Consider the following 19,170-nt stretch of genomic DNA (forward strand, 5'->3'; position numbering starts at 1 on the left):
CTAATCTTTCGGTTCTCTTTTTTATTAGAGCACGAATTAATAACCAAGAAATTTCAAGAAATTTTCTGTGCAATATATCAACTCGAAAGTGGAACACACGAAAGAATCTCATATCAAATTTCAGTTAGAATTATTAAAATTATGAAGACACTTTCATGGGAAACGATTGGATAAATTACATTGTTGGAGCAACAATTATAATAAAAAGTGTACAAAATTCAAATAAATTGCATCTTCTCTTCACTGCTCGGTTTAGTGTTGAAGAAATTCAGTTAATGAGACTCAAACTACAGAGTTAAAATTTAACACGATCACCGAGAAGATCCAGAATGATGTCTAATAACTCAAAATTGCTACTAAAATATCCTATAGTTAATTAGGCAAAGAAATTTGGATAATAAGGCTCAATGTTACAATTTATCACAACGATATCTGCTAAACAAAACCAAGATAATATCTTGGGATTCAAAATTGAGTCACAGTGATCTACTAAATTATCACAAAGATTTCTAAAAGAGTGACAACAATTGCAGATCCAACAAACTCCAATAAAATTCGACTTACTCAAATCTGTTAACCCTTCCACTGATTAAATTACTCGAACTTACATTACATCCATAATGCAAATCATATACAACGGTGTGAATAATTACAGGCTCAAAGTGATTTTCAGTGATACTTAAATAAAAACTTAACGAAGTATCATATTTGTGTATTTCTATATTAAAAATAATAGAGAATGGAAAGTTGCTTCTTTGTTCTTGTCTAAATGTCAGTGAACATGTAAAAGTCACTTTGAGTCTATAATTTTGTACACCATTGTAAATCTTAAAAAAGTATACAATGCTTAATTGGGTTACACATTGAATGGTTTAAAGCTTGATGGAATGAACTTTGAATGAAACGGATTAAATTATAACATACATACATTTCTAATAACTATAAACTGTATAATTATACGACCACGTACGATAAAACTGATAGTCGAACGACGAATGAAAGGAACGAAAGATTCAAATATTAAAATCCATAAAGCATATTTCGAAGGCGGATTTTCGGATAGCACGGCTCCAAAAATATAACGGGTGATCGCATGCTCCACGATAAATGAACAAAGAATTTTCATAGCAAAGAAATGACATGATAGTCGACGTACCAAGCCGGAAAAAAGTATCATAGAATCGTACTGTCAAATCCTCCCGGTAGCAAAGCAGAAAGGCCAATGGCACGGCGTGTCTGCTCGCAGCGAGATCCCTAGATCCGTCTCGGCCAGGCTTGATGAGGTTGATGAGCGTTGGTGGACAGGCCGCGTCTCCCTGCGGTGATATCGCTCTGCAAAAACGAGAAAGAACAGTGTGAACGGATGGCGGGGAATCCTCGATGCAGAAACGGATAAAGCGAAATGCATTATAAGGCGCGGTCGTCGGGATGCAGCTCCGCGAAATAGGGGTGGCGGATTACGCTCGATCGTTTCTCGCGATTGTCTTGTCGGGATGTCGATCGTGTGTCATTTCGACTAACCCTCTGTAGGCTAAATATCGCTGCAACAATCGGTATGTCCATCTCGGACCTCGATCTTCAATTATTCTTTTCGTTTAGGGGCAGTTATCTGAAATCATCTTCCACGAAGTTCGGATTCTAATTATCACTCGAATGGCGTACCTTCTTGATAAATGTGTAACTGAATACCGAGTATGCTTAGGGCCATTTATACTTTTATTTAGCAATTTTTTTTCAATATGATTTTTTAACACTATTCTACCGAAGGTGTCACGAGACACCTTTCAATAGTTTCTGTTTAACGCTATTTTCTACCAAAGGGGTTAAAGGACACCTTTTAATCATTTTTAATAAACATTATTTTCTATGTTTTATGTTTTCTATTTAATCGCTCCTCGACATTTGCTGTACTTATTGCAAAATTAATTCGGTAAATTGTATAATACAAAATATCCGTAAAAATAGTGTTAAGGTACTCCTTCTAGAGACGTTAGTTTTTTTTATAGAGAAACTGTCAGAAATTAAATAGTTAAAATAATAATATTTATACTCTGAGTCCAAGTGGATCCGAGCACCGCAGTTCGAGTTTGATCTTGATGTACAGCTCGATTTTGATACACTGTCTGAATTCAGACTGGCGATGTTGACGAAATAAGTTAGGTCTTTATCTGTGCGAACTTATTTTTTTTTGATTGATTGTGTAAATGTTGCTTTTGATATTATAGATAGACAATTTTGTTTCTAGACTGGTTTCATGATATTTGCGAGGTTGTATTGCGGCGTAAACGAGAAATATTCTGGTCTTAAGTTTGGAATGAAGAAGATATTCTTTGCTGATGAAATTATGGTAGATCGATAGAATAATTATTCTGCGTTTTATTCATTGAATCTTGTGCATTCAATTCCTTTATTCAAGCTCTAGATTGCAGAGAAACTGAAATATTTATTTATTCAGTCACTAAATGGTAGATGAATTTAAATATCTACTTTTTCAATCTCTAGATTACAGATATAATAATGAAACATTTATTTATTCGCAGTATAAATTGCAGATATACGTACAACATTTATCTTTTAAATGTTTAAATTGCAAATGTATGCAAAACATGTACCGCGTTCCAATTGTAAATACATGTAAAATATTTATCTCTTCAAGCTTTACATTGCAAATGCGTATAAAACGTTTACTTTTCCAATCATCAAATTGCAAATTCGTCTAACAACGAAATTTCGATTCGTCTAACTAATTTACCATTTCAATCTTTAAATTGCAAATACGTATGAGAACATTTACCTGTTCAATTTTTATATTGCGAATACATGTAAAATATTTACCTTTCCAATTTCTACATTGCAAACACATGTAAAATATTTACTTCTTCAATCATTAAATTGCAAATGCATCTAAAACATTTACCTTTACAATTTTTACATTGTAAGCACATGCAAAACGTTTACTTTCTCAATCTTTGAATTACAAATGTATATAACATATTTACTTTTTCAATCTTCGAATTGCAAGTGCATCTAAAACATTTACTTTCTCAATCTTTAAATTGTACATGCATTGGCAATGTAAAGATTGAAGAGGTAAATGTTTTACATTTGCAATTTAAAGATTGAAAAGGTAGCTACACACTGTTCAAAGAGGTCGCAACGGCCATCTGGTTAAGCTGTTGACGATGTCTTCGCTGCTTCAAAGCTTCTGCTTTGAATTTACCCAAACCGCGGTTAAAGAAATCGCCATAAACGTTCGCCATTAATTAGAAAGGGCAGCTCGCAGTGCTCCAGAGCAGTATTTTCCACAATCAAGCGTCCGATTCACCGAAACAAGTCCGCATCTCGCATGAACCACACGAGCCACTCTCGTCGCCTCTTTCGCTCGGTTCGGTCTGGGTTCTCTAAAAACGGTCGTATAACTCCGGATCAGGCTGATGCGGCATTTTGCGCCTTACGTCGACAATTTACTGGACCACACACGCACCGGACACCATCTCGGACACCCTCTTTTCGCTTAGCAGCTCTCCGAGCCCGCTTCGCGTGGGCCGCCGCATCGCGGCCCGTCTCGATTTTGATCGTGCAGCTATTTACGATTTCGCTGCTGTCTTCTGCGTAGGTACGCGTTCACATCTCACGGATATCCTCGTCTTTCTCGCCGCAGAATCCTCGCAACAGTTGCCAGGTAATTCCTTATATTGTGCATCCGGTTGTTGCACGCGAACTTACGGATTTCGCGGGAGTCCGATGCATCGGGTCTCTCCCGACGCGATTTCATGAATGAAAATCATCGGCCATTGTCAGCCACGGTGTCTTAAATTCGACCGTGAAGCCCGCAGTTTATAAGCTGCTATTTGTTTCTTGCACCACGCTCGCCGGAGTCCTTAAATTTCGCGGGATTCTGATGCATCGTTTTCTGGGACCTGTTTAACAGGCGTCGGTTCGTTCTGACAGCTTTCGTGGGAAAATTATGTTTATGGGCTTCTAGTGTAGTCTATCTTGTGCTGCGGTGTTTGGACTCGGAGCATGGAAACTGATTTTTCCTAGAAATTTAGAATTTCCGTTTGTTTTAGGGTAGCGGAGCCGGTTTTACCGCGGGTTGACTAATTGCTGCGGCTTTGATTTGTTTCTCGGCATAATTTACTTTACATTTATCGAATAGGTCATATTAGATTTTTGTATTCTTTTGTTTTGTTTAGTTTGTGATAAAAAAGATTTAATGTCTTGCTCAATAAGTATAAATTTAGCCTACAGTAACCGCGCTACTCTACCATGTCGTCTTTTATGTAGTTTTCATTTTACGACTATGAAAATTCGTTTGAAACCGACTAAGAATGTTTATTATTTATCTATACAGTCCATAGACAATTTTTATAGAATAATTTCGATTTAATTTGCGTTGATTGTGGTCATCGTTTGAGTATGATTGGAATTTGCCTATCGTTTTTTGATTGTTATTTGTCAAACGAATTTGAAACTTGGTTTAAAATAATTTTATTATGCTTGTAATTTATCCATCTACGCTGGTCTATTTTTTTCTTTTACTTATTTCTTATATTCTACGATTCAGAAACGTCATTTAAAATGATCTGAACGTATTGAAAATTCATCCGTGACTACAAACACTCGATAAATCTCGCTGACAAAATTGCCATCAGTGCCTTCATCTAACACGGTTCACGCGAACCTTCGACAACCTGTTTCACGCGGTTCTCACTCCTTAGAATTAATTTTCTGTCGCGTCGCTCGATCCAGACAATGATTTACCGTTGTTTTGACAAGACTGTCTACCTGATAGCGTAAAATGAAAGTCCGGCTATCGCGAAGATCCCAACAAAAACGGAAAGACGTTTGTCGGTGCGTCCAAGGCGGACGTCATCGGACGTCTCGCCGATCCCATAGATCGTAACTCCGGATGATCCGTTTTACGCAGGATACCGGCAAGATCCGCGTGCCCTTTCACATCATTAATCTTCCCTGATCTCTCGGAATCCCCGCGTTAATTCTGCTTTATCGATCCCGTTTATTTCACCGGCGACAACTACCGTTCCCAGCTCAGTTTCCAGATTTATCGGTGGCTATTGTTGTTCCGAATTTATCGACCGACGAATCATGACAGAGAATTGCTAATTATTTAATAACAACAGCATCGACGTCTGCTGATGTCAACAGAAGAATTTTTCCACGTATGAATGGCAAATAGGCTACGTATCCTTCCGCTGCTATGCTACAGCGAGCACCGGAAAATTTTGATTTACTGGCCGCTAATTAATAAAATGAGCAACTGTAGAAATATATAAACATTAGAAGAATATCATTTTGGACTTATTTAGAATTATAATATAAAAAAAAATACATTTTTATTTAAACTCTGTTTCGTGCTGTTGATTCAGAAACGTTCCATTTTGCACGATACAGAAGTAAAAACTTGAAAATATTTTGTTGAATATAAAAAAGCGCTAACTACCTTGGGATATACTTTTCTGAATAAAGAAGTACGCTGTCTCGCGGAATAATTTTTGAAATTGTCCGGCACATCTATTATAAACATATGACATAATAGATTTTCATGTAAAATTGCTGTAGAATGTACGACGATGTAAATTGTCTAGTACAAATTGGTGTATGTGTACAACAACATAACTTGTTTAGTAGACTTTGCTACAAATGCATGGCATTGTAAATTGCATAATGAAATTCGCTATAAGTGTACGACAATGTAAATTGTTTCGTAAATTAACTATAAGTGCGCAACAATGTAAATTGTCTAGTACAATTTACTGTAAATGTACACCATCGTAAATTTGTCTAGTAGAATTTGCTACAAATGTACGACAATGTAAATTTGTCTAATACAATTTGCTATAAATCTACGACAATGTAAATTTTCTAATAAAATTTGCTACAAATGTATGACAATGTACACTGTACGATACAATTTGCTACAAGCAATGTAATTTGTCCGTAAAATTTTATTTTAGCAATTCGAAATGGTATTGAGTGAAACAAACACACACACACACACACACACACATTCCAAAAATCGTATAAACTTTTGACGGTCTTAAATTTTACAAAAGTATAACGATTGAGGAAAACCGTAGAAAGTCCGCAGCGTGATAATTACTGATTTTAAGCTTCATCGACAGCGGTCGACATATAAACTAATAAATTCCTCTAACGAGAACTTGTGAATACAGATAAGTCCTCTGTTGAACGGTGACCTTCTCGAATCGCGGGAGTCCCCGGTACAAAGTGTTCGTTTCTAATTGGCTCGCGTGTTTGTTTCCTAGCTGAAACGGATTTACGCCTCGTGTTCGTGGAATACAGAGAATCCATCGGTGGAAAGCAGCAGCTAGCAGCACCCCGTGCACATCGACTTACGGTGTAAACCATGGAGAATCGCGTGGCATTAAACAAACCGAGACATTGTATCGGATTCGATGTTTCAACTTTATTCGCGCGGGATCGCGAACCGCTTCTTCGCTATCTCTTGCACGGGTCTTATTAATCAATCAATTTTAAATGATTTCCACTATCCCAGAAGAACAATAAAAATCTAATTTTTAATCTGAAATCCAAAACATGTTTTCCGACCTACGATATTTCCATTTTATATTGTTTATTGCAACTTACGCGTATGTAATTGACTTGGACTTTTAACAGTTTTTTAAATAAAAACAAATTCCACGCTGCAAAATGATTTTTGAACATGGTACAACAATTATGAACATTTTCAATTTTTACAGACATGTTAAAACATTTTTAATTGTGTAAACGGATGACCAAAGATTTGAAGTTAATATAAAAAATACGAACAAAGCAACATCTAGATGTTGGACGAATTTTGTACACATTAACCAAATTTCGATTAACTATAGAAATTACAGTAAGATTGCTCCAATATCAAATTAAAATTACGGTTCCGATTCACAATTTCTGTTTTTGCAAATTTTTAATTTTGACGTGATCACAATATTTAAATCTTCAGAATACCATGAATTATAAAAATGATAGTATGCAATACCAAGCGAATTGTACGATAATATTATGTATGATAACATTATATCATCATTAGTGTTGCATAATGAGTAGACAGCGCATTTTACGGATTTATGAGAAAAATTAGCACGCAAAATGCACAACAATCAGAACGATTAATAAGTAAATCTATCAACTGAAAGGATAACATTTTTATTCTTTACCTGTTTCCTGCAATCGAGAGGGACAATTCTTATTCTCCATAAAGATCCGCTGTCTAATAATGAGGTATCAACGATCATTTAACCAGTGTTAACGTCGAGCGGATAATTCATCGGACAGCGTGATCCTCGCACAGCAGCTAGAAATTTATCAATCAAGCTATCAGCGACACTACATCGATTTCCACTAGCCGTATGTCTATTAAGCGTGTCAAATATCGACAAGATATAGCAGTGTCGTTAATTAACCTCGCGCCACCACCCTCATCAATTCGAGTCCCTAATCTAGCCAGGAATATGCAAGATCGTGATCAGGGCTATGAACTTTAGGCTTTCGCGTAACACTTAAGTCGTTTGGCTTGATCATGTGCGACGGCCGAGCGACCTCGTTCTCCGTAGTTTTACTCCGCTTGATTATTTAATCCGTTTTAGTTGTTACTTTCATCTCAGATTATTAGGCGTTCATTGCTTGCCCAAATTCGATTATCCGGAATTCTGCAAGCAATCCAAGACAATTTTCAGCAAGGCTATGTCGCTATTAGATTCTACATCAGTATTTTCAATATTTTCAATATTTTCGAAATTAAACATTTTTTAAACGATCGAAAACAATTTGCTGCTGTTTCATAAGTCTTCGATATCGATCTATTAAGTTAATGTAAATTCAGTAATACAAGCATAACATTTTTTTTCATAGATTTTTAGTTGAATACTTAATTGTACTAAATTTTTACTAGACATTTAAATTGGGATAAATGTTTAACGGAACTTTTAATTGAAAATTTAATTATAACGAACGTTTACTAGATATTTAAATTGTGATAAATATTTAATGGAAATTTTAATAGAAAATTTAATTATAACAAATTTTTACTAGAAATTTAAATTGTAATAAATGAAATTTTAGTTGTGATAGATTTTTAATAGAATTTTATATAATAGAAAATTCAGTTGCAATAAATTTTTAGTAGAAACTCAATAGCAGTAAGTTTATAACAGAAACTTAAATTGTAATGGCTTTTTAATCGTTTTTCAATTTAACACTACGAAACTATAGTCCCCCAACCCTACGTGATCATAATTTGCTTAAATCACTCAGGATTCAGTAAATGATCGCAGACAATTTGCAACACTACCATGCGACTACAATACTACGAGACTATTCAGAATTGTGTAAACGATCAGATAAAATTTTCTGCAAAGGTTGCTCTCCTACAGTTTCGTATAAATTACCTAAATTTCGGCAAACAATTCGGGTGGATCCTAAGCAACGTTACACAACTGAACTACTGCCAAACACCCGAAAATCCAATAAAAGATGAAAGATAATCCTTAGCGACTGTACAGGCCCGTCCAAAGCGAGAAACCGAAAGAGTCCCGCGAGCATGAGACGAGTCGAAAGTTCGGTGCCGGGGGAAGAAAAGAATGAAAAAAATAAAGGAGGCGAACATCTCCAGGAAGAGAGGAGTCAAGACTTCCTGGTGCGAACAAGAACGAGGCTCGTTCCCTTCTACCCGAGGGGCCTTTCGTTCGTTTTCTTTCGCGTTTTCGGGGCCCAGGTGACAAGTTGACAAAGTGGCCCGCTACAGGCATCCCTCTTTCGCTTGCCCTTTCAAAACGATTCTCCACCACTCCGGAGATCGAGAGAACGAGAGAGAGAGAGAGAGTGAGAGAGGGGTGAAGGGGGAGCGAGGGGTGTGTGTGAGAAAGAGAGAGAGAGAGAGAGAGGGGTGGAAGGAGCACATGAAAGAGAGGATGCTACAGGAAAATAATGTTCCTCTGGTTTTTGTGTGTTTCGAGCGGCTTTTCGAGTGGCACCGGAGCCAAGAAAAAGGGCACGAGCCTCCCTTCACGCCTTCGTAGAAAAATATGCCCGTTTCTCTGCCGAGGCTCCCCATAAAGAAGAAACGATCCCCCGCGGGTACAATAGTCGGTCTGCTCTCTTGGTTCAAGGAGCCGCCGACCGGCCACTCGAAATCCATTTAAATCGCCATCCGATTTCTGGTTTCGCGCGACACCATTGTCGATCACCGCGGCTAATGCGCTCAATGGTAGGTCGAATTCGGCTTGCTATTAGCTCGACTGCTGCTACAATGTTGCTGGAATGTTGTACAGTCGTGCATTTCCCACCAAAACTGGTCTAATGTCGGTTTAACCCTTTGCATCGGGATTTCTTTCACGATTACGCGCGTTGACTTCCTACATAATTTTCAATTCCTACTAATACCATTCATTTTGAATAAAAGCAATTTTACGTAACTCGCCTCCCGATCATAAAATACAAAATAAATTAGCTGTGCCGGCAAGTATGCGCATTAAAATTCTCGGCCGAGTCTACCGAACCAGTTTACTTTAACGTTAAAAACAAATCAATCGCCGACACCGGGGCCAATAACAATTAAGATTCCCGGGGTACGGGCGTGCGTGCGCGAAACCGTGGCGGATAAGAGCGCGAGAGAGGAGGCCGGGATCTAGATAATAAATTGATTCAGCTGATAGCGGAAACCCGTCACATTAACATATGTTTGCATTTTATTAATAGAGTGCCAGAAGTGTGGCTCGATTCGTTTTGCTTCCACGGTGCTATCGCGATATATTATCGCGCCTGTTCTTCTTTTTCCGCAATACGAATTCACGGAATACGCGCAGTTTGTCATCGAGCGCGGCGACGTTTCTTCTTCCCGTCCCTCCTACCCGGAATAAAATCGTTCCCCCAATTAGCATAACCGCCGCGACGAGCCGCGCGCGTTCGCCCGGCACGTTATACCTACGTGTACGAAACCTCAGGACGAAGGTGTATCGTTCCCATTATTATTCGGTTCGGGACGGTCCGAGGAGGGTAGACAGACGAAAAGACAGCCGCGATCGGCCGTTCGCATATCGCCACTCTATTATTGCCCGAGAAAATCGGACGAGTTCAGGATCATCGCGATCGCGTTCGACTTTGCCTGCTTTCGTTCCAATTACAAATTAACCCTTCCCGGATAACGCACAGTGGCGGAAAATCGTGGAGAAAATTCGTTTTCTATGATCGTGAAAAACCACAACGTTCTTTTCTACTATAATTATTTACTGTAATTATTTACTGTAATTATTTACTGTAATTATTTACTGTAATTATTTGTTATAAATATTCACTATAATTATTTACTGTAATTATTTACTGTACTTATTTATTGTAATTATTTACTGCAATTATTCACTGTAATTATTTATTGTAATTATTTACTGTAATTATTTACTGTAATTACTGCTATTATTTACTGTAATTATTTGTTATAAATATTCACTATAATTATTTACTGTGATTACGTACTGCCATTATTTACTGTAATTATTTGTTATAAATATTCATTATAATTATTTACTGTAATTACTTACTATAATTATTTACTGTAATTACTTACTTATGATTATTTACTGTAATTACTTACTTATGATTATTTACTGTAATTATTTACTACAAATGTTTACTATAATTATTTATTGTAATTACTTATTATAATTATTTACTATAATTATTTATTGTAATTATTGTAGAGATTATAAAATTATTCGAATAATAAATTACTCGTATAGAGATTATAAAATTGTTTCAATAATAAATTATTCGAATAATAATGCTTCGAATAAAGATTTTTAAATTCTTCGAATAACAATGCGAATAATAGTTGATTGTTACATGCAATTCTGGGAGAACACATTTATACGAATACCTTCAGACTGAGGAAAATTCGCTAGAACCTCATCAGCATCGAAAGCCCCATACTCTACCAGAAATATCCATTAACTCGGACCACCATCAGCCAAGTAGTGTCAATCGAGAACAAACATGGTGATCCAACGAAAATCAACTTTCTCTAGTGTGTACGCCCTGAATAAATCGAATTTGCACATAATCACGGACAACGCCGATCTCAAAGTACAATTGCATTCTTCTTAATCAAAATCCATGTGGCCGATGCCTAGATCTCGATCAATATATTCGTCGGGGCACTTTTTAGCATCGTCGATTGATTCAAAATGGATATGCCTGCGAAGTGGTATTGTTGTGGGTTAATGAAATGGTAATTGGTCGTGGCTGTTTCACTTGATTAGTGCCGACTATCAACAAATTAAATATGAATACCAACCGAATAATTTCACAAATAACAAAGACATTTATTTAATAAATCCGGAAGTAGAAAGTTAGAAGTTACCAAAGGAAATAATAATTTAACGCTTTTGTACTCGAAAAATCCTAATATAAATCAGTTCGCTGATTGTATTGGGTTATTCGAAAAGTTTTGCTTCGTTTTTCAAATAACTTCTTGCATAGTCTTCTTGCATTTGAATAATCTGCACAGGCAGTAAATGCATAAAGATCCGCAGATTTATCACTAGATATGCAGAACGCTAAAAGCAATTGTTTTATATTAGTTTATACAAATAACAATGGGACATTTATTCCGATTTTGAACGAGCGTCATTGTAATATTTTCCGCAAGTGACACACATATATATATATATATATATATATATATATATATATATATATATATATATTGGATAAATAACTCATAAATGTATCTCTACAATCTGAACAATCATCAATTAAGAAATTGATGACCCGTTATTTTTACCGATTCCGTAAACCCAATGTTACGATTTCTGTCCGAAAATTCGGCCGAATGGTGCGCCAGACTAAAATTACCTATGATCGAGGTCACATTGAAAACAATGAGATCAAGGTTAAAGGACAATTTGCAAAAGATTAACTCCTCGTGAAGGTGGCGCAGGGCTAGCCGGGGAACGAGAGTCCTTTTGCAGGATGCTCGGCGCTGCCGGGCATTGTTGCCGGCATTATCGTTATTACCGGTGGTGCCTTGGGGTCCGTAGCCATCATAGACGGTCGCCTGGCCCGGTCCGGCGGGAAAAAGAAGTATCAGTTTCAATGGACACCGTGTCGCGAACCGGAAAGTGACACGGAGACCGCTCGAACACAGCGCCGAAGGAAAAGGGCTCGCAGGACCTCCCGTCGACAGGCTTTCAAGGTTTGAAAGTCATACCCGGGGTGGTGGCTGTCCGTCGATAAGCGGGCCGAAACCGAAACCACTCGAGAGCCAAGAATGGGGCCTCATGGCCGTCTTGAATAGAGGCGTGTACAAACCCTGTGTACCAGTCCTCTATGGGTAGCTCTCTCTCTCTCTCTCTCTCTCTCTCTCTCTCTCTCGCTCTTTTTCTCTCTCTTTCTTTCGCTCTCTGCGGACCGTTCACCGATCCACCTTTGTGTAAATAAGGCAATAAGGTGGACGAAGCGGGATTATTCTCTGGCTAAGTCCGCAGATCGGATTATGCTCGAGTGGCTCTTCTCTACGGCGTGTATCGATTCTATCGGGACACGCCAAATATTTGAATGGACCGGCGGCCTTCTGTAACCCTGAAATTGCTGTCTGTGTCGGGCTGATCTAAATGTTATGTGCGCGAGTTGGCGCCTCCCAAGCCATCCCGGGTAACTAGGGTAAGTGTAAGCACATTACTGCGCACGCCCCAAATACTGCGGCATTTTATAAAAATAATAAAATCTAACATTTTATAGTGTGCAATCTTCTAAAAATGAATTTCATATGCTTTTATATGTTTAACATTGTATAATATTTAATATATTTCCTCTTTCCAACTTGTCCATTTTCATGCGCGATCTGACCGCGAATTAGGGAAAAATTACTGTGATTCTGCTATACCGTAAGAGAAATCTAAGCAATCTTTTTCTACGGAATAATCCGAAAACGAAATTATTAGATATCAAACTTCGTCGGAGTTATTTGAGAAATCATTCGGATACGCGGTTATAACTTAACGGCACCTTATTAATATTTTTTTCTTATCTTTTTTATCAATCCCATCGAACCCTCGCAGCTTTATTTAGCTAGAAATTGCAAACATGGTTAAGCAACATATTCATGCAGGAGCGTTTCTATTTATTATTACGTCTGTGTTAAATAAACGTTCTTCAACGCTGGTCGTGTAAAAGCGCGTACAGTCTGATAGCGACAGATAAATTCGTGGAAAAAGAGTTTCCAGGATGCACAAAGCAGTGGAACGGTTGGCGCGACATAGGTTTCTATTCTCGCCTATCATTCTCATAATAAACTCCGAAAATCACGCCTCTGACAGGCCGTGTGACCGCAGCCCGCAACCGTAGAGGAGTCAGGGGGCCGAGTACAAATGGGAGGGTACATCGTTCACCATAACTCATGGGGCTGGTCCTATGACGAGCTCCATATCTCTCTCTCTCTCTCTCTCTCTCTCTCTCTCTCTCGTCGACTCTCTTCGTGATAGTCAATACAGAGAGACCTTAGGACACACACGCGCTAACGTTAAGTGTTAGGTGTATGTATAGCGCGGTACCTACGGCTTGCAGGTATTACGTTACAATGCCATTATGTAACTCCCGTGCGCCAGCATTGTGTGCGGCTCCCCGTGACGTATGGTTAACCACCAACCATAACCAACCAAATGTTCGCACATCCTAACCATACACACCAGTCCCGTGTTGCGTCGATCCGATCACAGCGAGCCTCGCGGTGTCCTGGGCCGAGGCTGTGTCGGTCTTATGGCAGATGGGGGATGATTCTTCGGATGTAATTAATAAACTGGCATTTATGGTTACCCGGCGGATCAGCTTTCGAACTGGAACTTGCGTCGAGGCGTTGCAAACGATGCTTTGGAAATTATTGTTGGTTCGAGATATTTTTATTGTTTTTGTACTTTTTGGAATGAGAATGCTGCAGCGTTTAGGCAATTTAACGTGAATTACCAAAGGTGGTTAACACAAACGTCGTATCTGCACTCCGAAGGACTCCATTCATGTACATATTTTGCACACAAGGATCCCGTTCTTCAAAATAACTTATGAGAATTTCATTCGCGAGAATTCGATTTATAAAAATGTCCTACACTTTCTCAAGGTTTGTTCTACGGATTAAAATATTCTGTCTAGTAAAACGTTTACACATCTTTTTATTAAGAAGCGAACGAAATGAAAGAATGAAAAAATGTAATATGTCTCGTTCGATAAATATAAAGTTAAAATTTAACTTGAGAAAATTAGCTTGAATTAACTTTGCATTTATCGAATAAGACATATTACATTTTTTTTTTTTTTATAAAAATGTAAGCAAAGTGAAAGAGTACAGAATATAATACGTTTTATTTGATAAATATAAAATCAATTATGCCCGAAGACAGACCAAGGGCGCAGCATTTGATCGTTCCACAATTAACCGGCTCCACTATTAATTAATTTCTAAAGATTTTATGGTAAAAGTCTACGTAAGTTTTGCTTCGATTCGTCCCGCAACTCGCCTGTGCCTGCGACAAAGTCGCGAGTTAGGAGCGATTCACGTGTTTCAGCAGGATTCAAGATTTATACTAGCCAAGTGAGTTCTATTGCAAAATCGCTCGTTAATCTCCGATCTTTGGGTCTTTTCTTCCGTCGTAATAAATCCGCCGCTAAAATATCGCCGTGGTTCACACAGACCGTGCACACCCACATTATGGAAGTTGGTCCAGGAGAGAGTTATAGGTGACAATAACGGGGTCCGGTTGCATGCGGGACGGGATCATAAAACGACGGATTAGACTGCTTTCGGCTATTAGTCTAATATATGCGCGTCCGCGAATATCAAAAAGCAAAAATGTTCAAACGGCCCGACCTGCACTTTTAAGAACGTCCCTCCGTTCTGTTAACCGCGAGGAGAACACCTTGCCATAATTCATGTACAGTTAACAATTAAATAGAAAAGAGCTGTGAAGTTGAAAACGGGGACTATTAAATATCTATTAAATACAGTATTAAATACAAGCAATTGCACTGTATATTTATTTCTTTGTACTGAAAGTTAATAATATTGTAGATCATATTCACGTTTTGTACTCCAAATTAATCTTATCGTAGATCATGTTCACTTTTTGTACTCCAAATTAATCTTATCGTAGATCATGTTCACCTTTCTGTAGAACAATTAGCTCTTTTACAGAATTTTATACAAACTAACATCTGCAATTAAATCAGCCTTAATAATTCATTCTATCGCACAATCTCTATAAACTTGACATTCATGACAAGAAATCAGTTCACAAATTGTAGCTTCAAAAAGCATCACAAAGCTGCTATTTTCACGAACCATAAATTTTAACAGCTCATAACAACATCAACTGTTCTCAATGAAATTTTTCGCGTGTACATAAGTTGCCGGGAAGAACCAAATGTATTTTTCCGAATTTTGATTATAGGCTCAGGTAAAACAGTGAAAAAAGAGAGTATTTAAAAAAGAAGATAAACTAGTCTCTCTGACATTTCGAAAAAGACTCAAGTCTCGGTTTGAAAAAAGTTATACCGTTTTAAAAGATGCGTGCTCACTTTTGCCCCTTAAACGCCGTAATTCGAATCAACGTGAAAAAAGAAATTCTATGGAAACTGCCAAAATTTTATCCGGAGAATTACTTGTCTTTCGCCAGGATGCCGTTCCCTCAAGAAATCCTAATTCCTCCCCGAATAACAGACGAACGTTCACGGAATAAAGAAGTCCACATACCGGCTGCAGCTTCAAAAAATTCGACGCATCCCCTCGAGAGGCGTCCGCCGGAAGTTTATTTACCCGGCACGCCCCGCTCGTTCGAAAATCATTTAGCCGACGGCGGATCTAACCATGGATCCGACACGAGTTGCCGTAACAAGGCCGCCGACACAATGACAGAGATGTTCGAAGGCGGCTGGATGCCGGGGTTGCCCGTTTACGCGTCCCATTGGCGTGCCACAGCCCCCCGTAAAAGCGTTCCTGGTTCGGAGATGGGGCGAAATGTTACGGAGGGTGTCGCAGGGGGATGTTACGGGGGTTGGCCCGATCACATACATTACAACGGTGGCCGCGCGCGGAGAACAACGACTTTGCGTGGCACAACAAAGCCGGGCCGGGTCGGGCCGGGTCGGGCCGTGTACAAGCGCAAGGAGGCATGCGTGTCAGAGAGACTGAAAGGGAGCATCGGCTGGTGTGTCCGTGGCATGCCGCGAGAGCATACCTTCCCGGACACCTAGCCTAAGCGCGGTTATGCCGGCGACGACGCGTAACGTTCGCTGTGGGGCGCCTTTTCGCTTGACCAGCTGCCGACCGGATCGTTTACCGAGCCGCTGATTCCCGACACGTTCGCTGTGTAAACTATTGTAAACCGGGAATTAGCGAGGACCGCGCGTATCGGGCCCCCTGGGGACTCGAGGAGACTTTCCGAGACCTGCAGAAACACTGTCAGAGACTTGAGAGTGAATTTTTAATCGGTGAATCGTTGCTTCTGTTAGGTCATAGATTTTATAGTAAAATTTTATGCTCTGATCAACTTGATTTCTTTTGTAAATCTTTTCTGCCATCAAGTCAATCGCCTTACACGACATTACATTTTGCTTCTTTTTTCTCTCTCATAACTTTTATATTTAAGTTTTTCTATTTCATTCGTGACTGCTACCATAGTATTACTCTCTCTCTCTCTCTCTCTCTCTCTCTCTCTCTCTCTCTCTTTCCCTCTTACTATAATGAAAGGTTTATCTCGTTTATAAATAAAGTTATTATAATTATTATTATTATTATAAAATTTCAGAGTAATGTATGCATTTCATGCTTAAGGATCCAATGATTTGAGACTCGATGAAGTGATCGGTCGATTTATGATAAGATGCCTGATAAGATGAAAGTCGACGTAATTTAACTCAATGCATTATTGCAACCAAACTTGTGACGAAGATTTCATTCATAATTTAGTAGATGTAACTGCTATTCGTCTCTTCGAAGTAGAAATCAATTTTGATTCTTTTGTTAACCTTCCTGTTCATGGTATATGTATAAATAGTATATAAACCACAATTTTCTGTTAATGGAATTAAAATTACGTTCTTCTGATAGTATGTTTATCCATGCAGTCCTGTTATCGTCTCATTAGCCTGTGAAGTTTCGAAGACGCTGAGCAGACTTCTCGTAAGCCGGCATCTTAATGGAAGTTTTCTTAAAATGCAGCAATGTTGCTCGCAAAAGGTGTTGAGTATGAAAAAAGGCCTGAGTAATGTATAGAATGCAGAATCGTGGGACGGACTGAAAAGACGTGAAAGGATAGGATACGCGAATAGCTGCCGTAGCGAAGTGCGTCGAAACAGATTGATCGGAACAGACGCATCCATCAAACCCGCCTGTGCTCTCGTGACAGGAACATCCGATAGTTTGCTGGCAGAGTTTTCTATGGGATAGGGTGGCACAGTGTTCTGCGTACGAAATCGTGCAGCATAAACGTCGACATGCTCACACAACGTACGAAGATTGACGCTGGAACTACCGAACCGGTTAAAATAACTTGCTCCTGACTTTTTCACTCGCAATTATTAAAATTACAGAATTCAAATTACACATTTGCTTCTGTATTACTTCTATTCGAGTACATGTTACAATAAAAATCGCTGAAAGTTTGAATTTATTCACCATTATTACGCAATTATTTCATTGTTATAAAACAATATAGGTCAGTCGCGTTAGTAGGTACTTGGTAGAATTGGCGTTAAACAATTTAGAACAGCAAAAGAAAGAAGACCAACAGAATTAATTATCTTCTTCTTATTTAGAAAACATCAACGACTGTGGAAATCACGAGTGAAACAGAACTATCAATTTTTATTGGAATTCTATGGTAGTCACTGGCCTGAAATATTGTCAATTTAAACAATTTTTCTGTTTAACAAATTTTTATCTAAACACGGTTTAGACGGAAAATGAATTGAACCCAAAAGGAAAAAACGAAGTCCGAATCTAAGATCAGCAAAATCAAAATTATAACTAGACGTCGGATTTTATGCATTTGCAACAAAAACGAAACACAAAGCAATGAAACTAGTAGAACAATTTAATAATTTAATTATATTATTTATAACTCAATAAAATTATTCAAGCCTGAAATAGATGTCTGTATAGTTCTTGTTTCCTGTAATCGATGCACAAAATTTTGATTTTGATCCACAGTTTAGAATACGCTATAATTAGAGACAAAGAACATCATTTTGATTCAGTCATCTATTCAACTATACAACAACAAAAACACCGCGTGCCATTTTCTCCTGTAAATCATTCGCAGAGAATTCTTAAAATACTAAAAACATTTCCTTTAACTTCAATCAATGGCGAAGCTTGCATTAATCGTAAAGCTCCAATTAATGGTAAAGCGTCGACTAATGATAGAAATCTTCGATATTCGCAACGTCAGAAATAAGATGTGTAGTTCTAATGTCGTCGATACGTCAACATTCGTCACCGAAGCGTCAAAAAAAAAAAAAGAAAAACACGCATTCGCCACGCAGGTGATAAAACGTGTTTCAAGGGACAACGAATAATTGAAAGTGGTGTCTCTCGATGATTCACAGTTCACAGGGTCCGGAGTGCTCTCTAGAAGCGACGATGAGGTTTCTCTTTGGTGTTACAGACGGAAGTGGAGGACATGACGAGTGACAGCGTCTGCGAAGGCACCGGTTCGAGCCTCGGTGCCCCTGAGACCACTGGCGGTTTGATAGGACCGGAAATGTCCCCGAGTGTGATGGAGTGTGGCGGCTGCGGGGAACGTGTCCGTGAACGTACCGTTCTCTGCGTCGGCGGTCGAACTTGGCACTCGAGGTGTCTCCGATGCTGCGCCTGTGCCAGGCCACTACACGATCAACACTCCTGCTTTCTGAAGGGAATGCGACTCTACTGCAAGCACGACTACGCGCTGTAAGAGAACACTCCATGATTTTTTAACGTTTCCCCGATTCTTGTTCCGCAATGTTCCGGCAGGATTTTTCTCACGATTTCGCGGACAGAATCTTTTTCACGAATTCGTGACGCCGTTTCTTCCACGATCATTTTTTACAATTTCCTGGCGCAATTTCTGTCACACATCTTTCACACGATCGTTTCCACGATTT

The 19,170-nt window shown here is 38.7% G+C and overlaps 1 protein-coding gene across 5 annotated transcripts in view; it reads left to right on the forward strand.

Moving 5' to 3' along the window:
• The window catches only part of Awh (LIM/homeobox protein arrowhead), a 38,882-nt gene that overhangs the window by 1,718 nt on the left and 17,994 nt on the right, over positions 1–19,170 (forward strand). For all 5 annotated transcript variants that reach the window (XR_004491009.2, XM_033476271.2, XM_033476273.2 and 2 more), the window contains exon 2: positions 18,693–18,976. Coding sequence is in view for 4 of the 5 variants with exons in the window: in XM_033476271.2 (XP_033332162.1) it covers positions 18,693–18,976 (284 nt within the window). In the remaining variant the exon portion in view is untranslated. The remainder of the gene's footprint in view (positions 1–18,692; positions 18,977–19,170) is intronic.

This window comes from Megalopta genalis, chromosome 6, assembly GCF_051020955.1.
Source record: "Megalopta genalis isolate 19385.01 chromosome 6, iyMegGena1_principal, whole genome shotgun sequence".
Classification (NCBI taxonomy): Eukaryota; Metazoa; Arthropoda; class Insecta; order Hymenoptera; family Halictidae; genus Megalopta; species Megalopta genalis.